General features: G+C 58.1%; 1 protein-coding gene across 1 annotated transcript; it reads right to left on the bottom strand.

The window, feature by feature from the left end:
* Positions 1 to 5,854: 5,854 nt before the first annotated feature.
* On the bottom strand, positions 5,855 to 9,059 carry LOC105815969 (putative uncharacterized protein C10orf128). Its single transcript, XM_012651250.1, has 3 exons — positions 8,984 to 9,059; positions 7,451 to 7,528; positions 5,855 to 6,046 (listed from the first exon to the last, which is right to left on the bottom strand). Exons 1-3 carry the CDS (start codon positions 9,057 to 9,059, stop codon positions 5,871 to 5,873), a joined length of 330 nt encoding a protein of 109 aa, XP_012506704.1. The 3' UTR covers positions 5,855 to 5,870.
* Positions 9,060 to 12,112: the final 3,053 nt, after the last annotated feature.

Raw genomic sequence — 12,112 nt, 5'->3', positions numbered from 1 at the left:
CGCATTGTGATTATGCAGGAGATCAATGGTGATGTGTTGGGGGTGAATATCACGCTATCTACACTAATTTTCAGGTGGCTCAGCCAAGAAAGGCAGATGTACACAGGGAGAAAGCAGAGGGAGCTCAGTGTTCGTTAGTGAATCTGGGCGGAGCATGTATACATTTCGATTGCTCTGTTCTTGCAACTTTTTTGTGGATTTGAAGGTTTTTCGAAAAGCGAGAAGGTGAGAGAGAAGTCAAGAGACTGCCCCAGGCCTGTGGGACCATCCTGGGTGGATCAGACAGGGGCCAAATTCTCGGTGGGGAACCACTCTGGGTAAAGCACGTGCCCGGAGATGAGCGAGAGAACGCAGCGCTGGGGAAGGTGGACTGTGAAACGGCGATTTGCGCAAACCGGTGAAGATGCCTTCTTTCCCAGGAGCAGGGCTCGTCCAGGCGGGGCCCGGGATCCTGTCCCCTCCTGCAGACCCCGTCCCGCACACGCAGGCTCTGTCCGCTCCGAGACCCCGGAGCAGCACTGGGAAGCAAACACTCAGCCAAACTGCTAACTTGATGACACAAAGAGAAGTTTGGGAACTTTTTTTTCATCAAATGGACTAAATTGGCTAATGGTTACATTACCCACTGCCAAAAATAAGGTCTTGGAAAATGAAAAAAAAAAAATTAACTCTCCTGTTGAAAGCCAGTTTTCTCCACTTTAAGTGGGCAAATGCCCCACAGCTTCATTTTAAGTCTCGCCAAAGTACCACTGCCTTGGAACCGGGCCTGCGGGGCGGACTGCCTCCCTCGTTTCAGTGCACACGATCACTCCTACAGCTCGCCTTTCAGAGAAATGGGGGTCTAGCCTCCAAAACAAGGTAACCGGACGCTCATTAGCTAAGTCTCAGAGGACAGAAAGCACATGCAAAGTTTTACCTTGGGAGAATGGCTCGCTTGTCAACAGCTTTTTCTTTTGGATCTAGCTTCTTGGCGACTCAGCCTGACTCCATCTAGTGTCAGTTTTGGAAACTTGAATTGCGCCTCCCCTGTGTTGGGAAGTCCCTCTGTAGGGGAGCTCTGGTACGAGGCCTGCAAGCGCGGCTCCCGGCCCGTGAGCAGTTTGTCCCGGGGACAAACGTGCCTCCCGCCATTGCCTCCCAGCTCCCCGCTCTCCCGTCCTTCATCTCTTCTCTCCCTTCCTCCACCCATTTGCCTTCTTCCGGCATGCAATCATGTGCTTTTTTTCCTGCACTTCACTTTCAAAACATTCATCGTTGAATATTTTGCACCCATGTTGCCTGGATTATGGAAATTGCCTCCCATAGCCCTGATGTCTCAAAATAATCCAGAGCTTCCACATACACACAGAGCATAGATGCTCCTCTTGCACGAGCCTGCAAAAACACAGTGACTGTTCATCCAGCAGTGCTTGCAGATTGGCTTATGTTGTGTTGCTCACAGCATCTTCCCTCACACACCTATGTGTCAATCATTATAAGTTGTCACATACACACATGCACACACATGCACACACAAACACACATGCATGCACACACATCCACCAGGATTAAGAATTGGGCTTCGTGAAATTTCATGCTATGTGAATTCCATGACTTAGATGCTCCTGAAACATGATCTGTGTCAAGTTCTAGAGGTTTCCAAAGCAAGAGCCTTGACTCAAAGTGCCACTCAATGCATGTGGGCAGTTTGGATGGTCAAGGTAGCCCGGCTGTGCCGGGTGGAGCTCGAGTACCCCAGCGCCCTTCCTGGGGGTGGTGAGCCGGTCACCGTGCTGAAGTCCCCACGGGGCTCAGTGGTCTTGATCACAGGCCCCGAGCTGGCCACAGCCGTCTGCAGCTTCTGCTCCTGTCCAAAACTGACTCCTCCCGCACTCCCCACCTGGGGAGGCCACCTGGGCCCACAAAGGCAACGCAGGTTCTGGCTCTGGGGGTCACCTGCTCATCTCCAGGTCCCCCTCCACCTGGAGCCAAGTCTCCTCATCCTTCCAGGCTCCGTCCGCAGCCTCCCTGGGTCCCAGTCCACCAAGAGCCCAGCGCGGAAACCCTGCTGCAGGTCAGTGGGCCCCGATCCCACAGTGGGGGAGGGCGATGTAGCACCCAACGCACAACTGGCGAGCGCTGCCTCTGGGTGAGCGCCGACCAGGACGCCCTCCTGGCCAGGCGCCGCAGCGGCACACTCAGGGGACCTGGCATCATGCTGGTCCCTCGAGGGCTGGAATAAGACAGAGCTGCCCCAGGGAGAAGTCCTCTTGGGCAGGGCATGGAGCCCCAAATTCCGGCGTGAGTGGTCTCACGGGTTTGGTGGCACTGGGGGATGTTCAGCGTGTTTCTTCTATGAAGAGGAATGTGGCAGCTTCATCCAGTGCGTGTGAATGTGTGCGTGAATGTGTGCGTGTGTCTCTGAGATGGGATGCCTGGCACCCCAGTCCCCCCAGGCTGAAATGCCCCCAATTCCACCACACATTTCCAAAAGCCCCCTGCCCTGGTGCAGAAGAGGTGACATGGCCAGCGAGAGGAGAGCCATGTGGCCACCCGGGGCCTGGACACCTCCCAGGCCCAGTCGACCTAGGGTGACCGCACGTCCCTGCTTCCCTAGGACTTAGCGGTGCCTCTTCTCACTTCACAAAGTCCTACTTCGGGCGCTAAGTCACGTGGTCTCCTACCTACACCTCTGTCTTCCCCAGCCCTGGCCCCGGTGGGGTGACCAGTAAAACAAAGTGGGGAGGGGCAGGGGACGGGGAGAAGGAGAGCGGGAAGGGCCTCGCAGTCGGAAAGCACGGCCAAAACCAGAACACCTGAAGAAGGGGAAATCGTCAAAACAGTGAGCTTCTCAAGAAAGGCCATTGCTGGCTCATCGCCGGGGCGCGAACCCATTAGTGCTGTGGATCCCGACCCCTGACGACTGCGCCACGCATCGTCTCTCGTCCCCTCCGCCCGTCCACTCCCGCACTGGTCACCGCTTGGTACTTACCAAGCCCCAGGTCGCATGGAAGAACTAGAGGGTGGGACTGTGCTTCGCCCCTTCCTAGAAGCCACCACCGCTGTCTCAGCCCCTTCCTCTGTCCTGACCACCAGCCACCTACCGAACATCTCTACTAGGAAGCCTCCAGAAACCTCAGGCTCACCATGTTCGAAAAAGGAGCTGCCATCTCACCCCCTCAGCCCACGACCAGAGCTGCTCCCCCACCTACTTCCAGAAAGCTCCGAGCTGCTCTAGGTCCCTTTCTCTCTTCACATGGCCGTACGAACACCCTCAGCCCCACCGGTCCTGGGCTGGCAGCCTCCTCCATGTCCCCCATCTGCCGTCTCCTCTGTCACCTCCACCTGGCCTTGCTCCAGCAGGGCTCTGCAGAGGGCCCGACTCTACCCCTCCCTGCACGTGTCCCTGTCTCCGGCCGGGCCCCTCCTCTTTGCTACTGTAACACAAAAAATATCCCATCCCTCCCCCACCAAAACCCATCGGTGGTTGACCAGAAGTCTCAGGATAGATTTCAGACTCCTGTGCTTAGCACAGACCCTCTGGCTCCCCGTGAGTGAAGCTGCCTGTCCCTCCAGCCTCGTCCCTCCACACTCCACGAGCAGCATTTGCTCCTGCCCGCTGCGTGCTTGCTGGCTGCAGGCTTTCCGCAATGACCCACGCACGCCCGCACAGACCAGGGTGCCCTGTGCCTACACGAGCTTCTCTCTGTCCTTCCACACGCAGACTGAAGACCACCTGCACCTTCCCTCCCGGCTGTGTGGCCTCTGGATCCCCAAGACACGAGGCAACACATGTGTGGCCCTGCCAATGGGCTCGCTCCCACGTGCAGCCACCATCTGCCACCTGCCTGTCTCCGTGTAGATGGAGGGAGCTTGTCTTCCTTCTCTGTTCTTAACCCCCAGCACCTGGCTCATGGCCTCATGCCCATTCATTCATTCATTCAACAGGTACAGGAGCACCTACTCTGCTCCTGGTACTGTGCTAAGTGCTAGGGCCACAGAGGTGAAAAGGAAGACCCCACCCTTAAGTAGCTTGCATTTTAGGGAGAAAACCATAAAAAAAAGACAAATCAATATAGCATATAACATCAACTGGTGGAAAGAACTATAAAGAAAAAATAAAGCCAGGTAAGGGGAAGAGAATAATGGCTATGGGGGAGGGGGGATTCTGCTTTAAACAGGCCGTCTATAATGAAGTGGTGACGTTGAAGCAGAGATGTGAAGGAAATGAGGGGCAAGGTTCGCAGCTACATAGGCAAAGAGCATTTCACATGGTAGGAAAAGCAAGTGCAAAGGTCCTGAGGCAGGACTGTCCATGAGGATGTGTGCTCCGTGAAGAAGAGCAGTGTGGCTGGTTGCCAGCAGAGAAGCCAGGAAACCTGGGGCAGACCTTGTGTGGCCTCCCAAGGGGGTGGTGGCAGAGGCTGGGACCTCATTTTAAGTGGGGGCTGGGGATGTCCTGGAGGGTTCCAAGCAGAGGGTGGGCCAGAATCTGACCCAGGGTGTGCAGAAACAAGCCCAAGTCCCCTTCGGCTACTGTGCCCTGAGGCCCCCACTCTCATGACACCTGCCCACTGGTCCCAAGGGGAGGAGGTGGGAGGAGGGGGCTGCGGGGCACATTCTAGTCCCCCTAGAAAGCATGGCAGAGTGCAGAGAAGGGCGGGGATGGCAAGCAAGGGAGTGGGATGCTGGGACGGGAACGTCCCTCGCTGACCGCAGCAGCAGCGACCTTACCTCGGGGCTCTCTTCTTCAGCAGCGTGGTGTCTAGACAGAGAAAGCCGGGCGTTAGGCAGGAGGGCTCGGCACAGAGGAGGCACCGAGCGTTCCCTAGAGCCCTGGCCTCCCTCACGGCCCGGGACTCGCAGCTCCCTCTAGTTCTGCAGTCCCCACCTGCGGGCTGTGGACCGGGCGCAGAGCTCCCCCCGCACCCCCAACCCTGGTCTGTGGAAAAATCATCTCCCATGAAACTGGTCCCCGGTGCCAAAAAGGCCGGGGACCGCTGCTGTAGTTCACTGATGTCCTCGAGTGATCCGGGGCCCGACTGTGGCGGGGGAAGAGGCCGCTTCCTCCCCCGTATTTACAGGAACACAAAATCCACAAGACACACACCCCTAGGGCAGATCAGCCCCTGGTGCAATGGGGCACGCCTGCATCTCAGGGTTCCCGCACACACCCCTAGGGCAGATCAAGCCGCTGGTGCAATGGGGCATGCCTGCATCTCAGGGTCCCCGCTCCTGCCTGGCCCGACCGCCCCTTCTGCTCATCTTCCTGGCGCAGAACCACGTTTCCCAGAAACGCAGGGAGGCTCCTTTCTCCGCGGAAACGCCTCGTGCGAAACTGCGCCATCCTTGCCTTAAGCAGTGTAATGCGACACAGGATGATTTCGTGGTGACGCCTTGAGAGGGGGCATGCCAGTCAGCACTGCATTTTGCTGCTGAAGCCGGCAGACTGGCCTCGCCCGGGCCAGCGCCGGGCTGAGCGGGGCTTGCCCAGGTCACGGGACCCGAGCGATGCCGCCCGGCCACGCACGCGGTGTGGGAGCACCGCCGCCGCCTGCCCGCACGGGCACCAGCCTCACTCCTCCTGAGGCCGAGCCTGCCTCATTCTACCAGGTGGAAGGGAGAATAGAAATTTCTGTCCGAAGCCAGTCTCAGCTGCTCTTCCCGCCTTTCTCCGGGAAACTCGATTCTCGGAACCCTAGAGCTGAAAGAAAAGGACAGAGGGAGGCAGAGAGACAGAGAGACAGAAGCAGGCGCAGAGAGACGCAGACACAGCAGGGTCACGGCAGTTCCCGTCAGCCGCAGCCTGCTGGGCTCGGGGACCGCAGGTTTGCTTCCTTCTCTAGCCAGAGCCACGGAGTGGCCCTGGGCGCCTCTCGCCGGGTGGCCGCCTACGACACTGTGCTTTCCCGGGCCAGCCCCTCACCGTTGGGGGCCTGGTGTGTGCTTCTCAGGTCGGAAGAGTAGTCATCGAACAAGTGTCTCCTGATCATGCAGATCTTCAGGGCCAGGACGCCGGCAGAGATGGCGACGCCCAGCGCGGTGCCGATGAGGGCGTACTTGATGTCTGGCGGGCAGGGGGGAATCGAGCAGGGGCTTCAGTCGCCACGCTGCACAGGTCTTCTGCAGCTGCCTTTGCAGGTGGTGACGGCCACAGCACGCGCGCGCGCTCCCACCGCCGAGGCCGGCCTATCTTCCACTCCCTGTGAGCGCCCTGCCCCCGCCTTCACCGCCTCCCGCCCTGTCCTCCTGGAGCAACGCCCCTGGTCCCTCCAGCTGTGGAAATTGTTCCCACCTTCCCAGGGGCCCACCTGCCACCCCAGGCCAGGTGGCAGGTGGCTCATTTCTCTGGCTTCCTGTGGCCCTCACTTATCCCTTCCTCACTTATCCCTTCATTAACTCATGGACCCGTTTGTCGAGGACATGTTCATCGCCTGCCCCGAGGTGAGGCTGAAGGCAGACGAATGGGGGCCTGTCTGCCTTCGAGGAGCCTGCAGTCGGCTGGGGAGGACGGGCAAAGAACTCACTCCAAGGCCACGCAACGGGGCTGCGCTGGGCCAGCGTGGACTCATCAGTGTCGGGAGCCCTCAAGGGGAAGTGCGTGCAGACCGCACCTTGCCGGCGGGGCGAGCCAGGCAAGCCCCCAGGGTGGGGAGAAGCTGGACTGTGCGGGTGGAGGGATGGACGGGGGAGGCAAAGCCTGCTGTCTGGGGCTCTCAGCTCAGTGCAGGGTGCTATGGGTGCTGGGGGTGCTCATCCAGCATAGAGACCAGACAGAGGTGGCCCCGATGCCTCCTGCTGTAACCACACCAGACTATCCGGCTCAGCGTGTATGTAACGAAGTTGTGAGCTGCTTCTCAGTTGCCATGGGCCCCCCCGGTTGAAGGTCACATGACCTGAGCATGCCCAAATGAACCAAGTGTGCAACCACGGAGGAACCTAAGTGCTTGGACTGAGGAAAGGGAGCTGCAGAAGTGGGCACCGCCTCGCAGGATCCAGGACCCAATCAGACTGGGTCACCGCATGGCAGGGTCCAGTCAGATCATGCCTCCTGGCATCACCTCACTGCAAGATCCAATCAGCTCACGCCTCACTACCCTATGCTTACAAAGCCAGCCCAACCCTCTTGTTCCGGGCACACTGCTTTGGGGGGTACCCCGTGTGCTCCTTACCAGTGCCAGGTAATAAAAGCCCTCTCGCTATAATCAACCAGGCTCTGTCTGTTGACTTGATGTCCACCAAGCAAATGAGCCCCTTCACTGGGGAGGTAACAGTGTCCCCTTTGAGGACAGGCTCTTGCCCCCTGGCATAAAGCTGTTAGCCATGCAAGAAGGCCTGGAGGGAGGGTGGCCCTTGTTCTGCACTCACTGGTGTGCAACCAATACCAGCACCGCAGCCACCGGCCTGTGATTTCTGGAAAACCTCCTTCTGCCCCCCGACCCTGCACCCAGAATTAGATGGAGTCACCTACCAATTTCAGCCCCGGCAGACTTGCCAGTTGCCAACACTTGAGCTCCTCCAAGATCTACAAGAAAAGAAAACCCAGAGGCTAGTGAGAACAAAGCCAGCTGTGATCAGGCCAGGGGGTTGAGGGTCCCCAGCCACCCACTCGCACAGATACCCCTCCCACCTGGCCACCACCCTCAGAGCCCAGAAGTGGGCTCCCGACTGCCACCAAGTGTCCTGGAGCCTTGCTGGGACGTTAGAGCCCCTCTCAAAACCCCGACCAGGAATACGATTCTGTCGAGTTCTGTTAAGCCCTTTAACACAGTTTCCAAGACCCACACGCTGACCCCAGCCTGCCTGTCTAGGCTTCCGCCTCACTCCCATGGGCCCTCTTAGTCCAGCAGGACTGCGGGGCTTCCAGCTCCCCACGCAGGCAAGGCGTCTGCTGCCTCTGGGCCACACCCTCTGCCTGGCCCCTTCTTCTCCCCACTCCTCCCTCACTTGCTCTTGGTTCTGAATCGCTTCCTCCCTGACTCCCCGCACCTGCGCTAACCGCCCTCTGTGTGCCCTGCAGCGCTGTGCTCGCCCATCCTAACCAGCCACGCCAATAGTTGACAACACACATGTAGCACTGCTGTGCACCAGCCCCGCACTCCCCAGGTATTGACCCTCGGCTGCGTCTCCCAGCTGGTCTCCCCACTGGGCTGCGCAGTGTGATGTCCGGTATTTGGTGCGGTGCCTGCCCCAGAGGGGGTATTATTAGATGTCTGCTGAATGAACTGTGATCTGAGGGACCAAAATAGATGCCCCTTTATCCAACTGAGACAGACCCTAAGGTTAGGGAAACAAAAGTTACTCATGGGCCAAGGGTTCAGGACTTAGCTGCTGTGGCAACTTCCTAAATTCCTGTGGCTACAAGAAAACCACATCTTTGCTAAGCTTGCTAACGATGGGAGCTATTAGGAAAGTTTTCCAACCCCTTCTGACTCTGATTTACAACCAGACCCTACAACTCTGATTGAACAGAGAACCGGCCTTACAAACATGCTTCCCTGACAAGTAACTGCAGACCCTAAGCCAGTCTCAGCCCGGCTCCTAGAGACTGCACACGACTGTCTTTGTGTTAAGTAGTTCACCTTGTGATGTGAAGAGCCAGATTCCACCTCACTTTGTGCTAAAACCCTGCCCCAAAGTCAAAGTGAACATGGGATGTGTGTTACATGTATGTTTAACCATTGCACATGTGCATGACCCCCCATAAATATGTACAGCTTTTCCCCCAAACCTGCTGAATATGTATGACTCTATTGCAAAACACAGACCCTGTGAGGCATGAAACCCAACCTGCCCTTTCTCTCTTCCTAAAAAGCACCTTCACCCCACACAGGAGAAGTTTGCGAACTGGTATCTCCAACAAAGCTCTCCTTTCCACTCTTTAGCCATCCTGGTGGCCTTGTGGATGACAGAATGAATGAGTGAATAGTGACAGAGCATGCCCCAGGGGTGCCTCACATTTCTAACCAGCGCTTGAAACCTTGAGACGGGAGATGCCACTCACGAGCAGGGCCTGTGTCCCGCAGACGGGTCCTAGAACAGCTGTGCAGAGGCGTCTCCTTGGAGAGGAAGGTGCGCATTGATAGGCCACTTGCTGTGAGACAGATACTGGGTGTGGTGCTGGCATTAACAGATTTAACACTCACAGCAACAACCCTATGAGACAGGCACTGTCACCATCGCCATTTGATGGTGCGGAACCAGGGGCATAGAGGACTTGATAATGCGTCCAAGGGCCAAGAGAAGTGGCAGCGGCGGGGCTGCACCGAGAGCCCAGGAAGCCCTGCAAGCACGAATCTGAATCAGAAGAAGCTGCCAGATGCAATAACACCAAGCCATCAAGGCCAAGGTCTGGGGCAACCCATGGCGAGACCCAAGCCTGACTCGCACGTTCAGACTTCCAGGCAGAGGCAGAAGGACAGAATACCACGGCCCCTGTGTGTCATACAGGAAGCAGGTGTTCATCGGGGAAGGGCGCGTTGCGTGACAGTGAAAGCCTGGTGGCCAAGGCGGGAATGACGTCCTCCACACTACCTACCCTCTCTGCTGCCCACTCGCAACGGTGCCCACGGTGACGTGGCAGGCCGAAGCTCTCAGAGGATGACTTTGCTCTGTGTGTGTGGTGGGGACAAGGATTTTTCTGCAGCCTAACTTGGCAGATGGATAAAGCTTGGGGGTCTGGAGCAAAGTTCACAGCCTTGTTCCAATCACAGGTCTCTTTGGAAATGCAGTGATTTCCGTCTTTCCCGCAGACGCAAGCGCCCACGTGGGCCACATGCACTCACGCACACGGACACCACTGCACACAAGGTGACCCTGACCGTGTCTGTTCTCTGACACCCCCAGCGAGCTTCATAGCACTGTCTTTTGCTGTTTCTTTAAAGTAATCCTCGTGCTCCGGCTAGGCTGAGAACCATCCAGAGACGAGGCAAAGCCCTGTGCCAGACCGACACCCTAAACTCAGAGCCGCACCCTGCGCCCGACACTTTCCTGACACCTCCGACTCTCTGCCTTCCCCGGGCAGAAGGCAGGGGCATGGGGAGGCCCCTAAGGGACAGCCTCCCCCGCCCCCTCACACCCTAACATGCTGCCGGGTGCCCCTCAGGGGCCCTCCCCTCCGTGACCACTGCTCCCCCCGTGGAGCGCCGGCGTGGGAACGTCACACCAGCCCGAGATGAAACGTGAACGGAGAAAGAAGAAGGGGATTAGCAGGAGTGAGAGAGACAGAGAAACACAGGCAGGTGCACACGCAGGGACCCACGCGGAGGCTATGCCCGGTGGCTCAGACCGTTGGTGTGAGGGAGGACAAAGAAAGGAGAAAACCGTAGTGTCAAAAAGCCCCAGCTCCGGCCCGGGCCCCACGTCACCAGACCAGCGGCACCCTTCCTCATCGACTTCACCCCCCAAATGCATGTCCTGAACACTCGGCTCTTTCTGCCCCTCCTCGTGGCTGGGACTCAGCTCAGCGCCCCCAGGGGTGGGATTGCTAGACACCACCCTCCACACTCCATCCTGTGTCCCCTCCAAAACTCGAGGCTTCCCCAATCCCTGCCCCCGACAGGCTCTCTCTGGGCCCTAAGCTCTCCTCCCTCAGGTCGGGGACTGAGTGAACTCCCCCAGGAGCTGCCTTGCAGGGAGACAAACGTGCGCAGTGGACCAAGCCGTGCACTGAAACAGGCAAAGGCGGTAAGGCCAGCTAGCCAGCCCCACGGCCACTCGGCGGCAGCCTTTCCCCTCCTCAGGGACAGAAATCCCCAAATGCAGCCCTCCCCTGTACGGGGAGCTGCGACCCTGTCTGCTAACGAGCCCCGGGGTGAGGATCCATCCTGAGCCAAGCAGCTCGGCCGCCCTGCCTCCTGCCAGGGTCAAGGCTCGGGAGTCCCTCCTGGGCTGCATGCCCTTGCAAGCCCCCGGCGCTGAAGTCCCCTGGCTCTGCAAAGTAGCTGGATGAATGCCCTAGCAGGCCGATGGGCCAGCATAGCCGGAGGACTCCAGAATGCTCCTGCCACCTTCAGATCCATGACGGACCCCCAGAGGAAGCCCACAGAAGCCAGCAGGAGCTGCACCATGCTCTCTCTGCTGGAATTCTCTGGCCTCTGGTCTCTGGTCTCTGGTCTCTTGTGCAAAAAGGAGAGCAGAATTTGGCAACCAAAGGAGAGTCCAGGGAGCTGAGCAGGGGCTGGATGTACCCAGGCTGATCTCCTTGGTGGTAGCGGTGGGGTGTGTGACGCAGGGACCTTTCTGACCAGTAGATTCAAGAAGACAGTAGGTGGCCAAATCTGGCTTGACCCCATCTGACTGCCACCACTGGCCACGTGAGCCTGGCTGACCCTCCTGCCTCAGACTGTCCACACTGGGCTGGTGCACAAAGCCAGGGCACAGCCCTTGCTGCTGCCTAGAGCAGAGAGCAGAAGGCGCCTCCCAATGGCCCTGCTGAGATTCTGGGCCTTCTGCAGCCTCCACCTGCACAGCCTCCCTGTGTGGTTGGGTCAGGCCCTGAACAAAGGAGCTTGTTCTAATGTGCACAAAGGCACCGTATGGGCTCTTGACTGGAGTCTCTGCTTTCTCCCCCATGCCCCATTTGGACCTGATACTCTGCTCCTCTCTGTCAAAACAGTGGGCCCCATGCACCCTTCATGCCTACAGTGCGCAGCCTGCTCTGCCAGTGGCTTCCCTGACAGCAAGGAGCCTCCTGCAAGAGTGCACGGCCCTGAGGCCTGTGGCCCCAGCTACATAGGAGGGCAGCCACGCTGCTGCCTGCAGAGGAAGATGGCAGGGCTGTTCCACGCAACTGAGATGAGAGGAGCTGATTCAGAGTGAGCTGAGGGCGTGGCCCAGCCTTGCCCCTTCTCACTTGGAATCTGACCTGCTGAGAGCCCATCCCTGGCATCCGGACCTCTCTGTGCTGTCCACCTGTTGGGTCCAGCCTCAATGGGGGACTGGTACTCTTTGCCACCCTTATTTGGGCAGAATCAGGCTGTGTGATTCCCAGCTGTGGGCCAGTAGGCGTGCATGCACTCGGATGTCATTCTATAAGTATCTGAACTAAAAATAGGGAAAGGCTGCCCTAAGTGTTTGTCAAGTGATGCCTGGCCATGTTCATCTTGGAACCTAAATATTGTAGAATGGCTCC

The sequence above is a fragment of the Propithecus coquereli genome, unplaced genomic scaffold, assembly GCF_000956105.1.
Source record: "Propithecus coquereli isolate 6110/MARCELLA unplaced genomic scaffold, Pcoq_1.0 Scaffold351, whole genome shotgun sequence".
NCBI lineage: Eukaryota > Metazoa > Chordata > Mammalia > Primates > Indriidae > Propithecus > Propithecus coquereli.
This window is presented reverse-complemented; position numbering and strand designations above follow the sequence as displayed.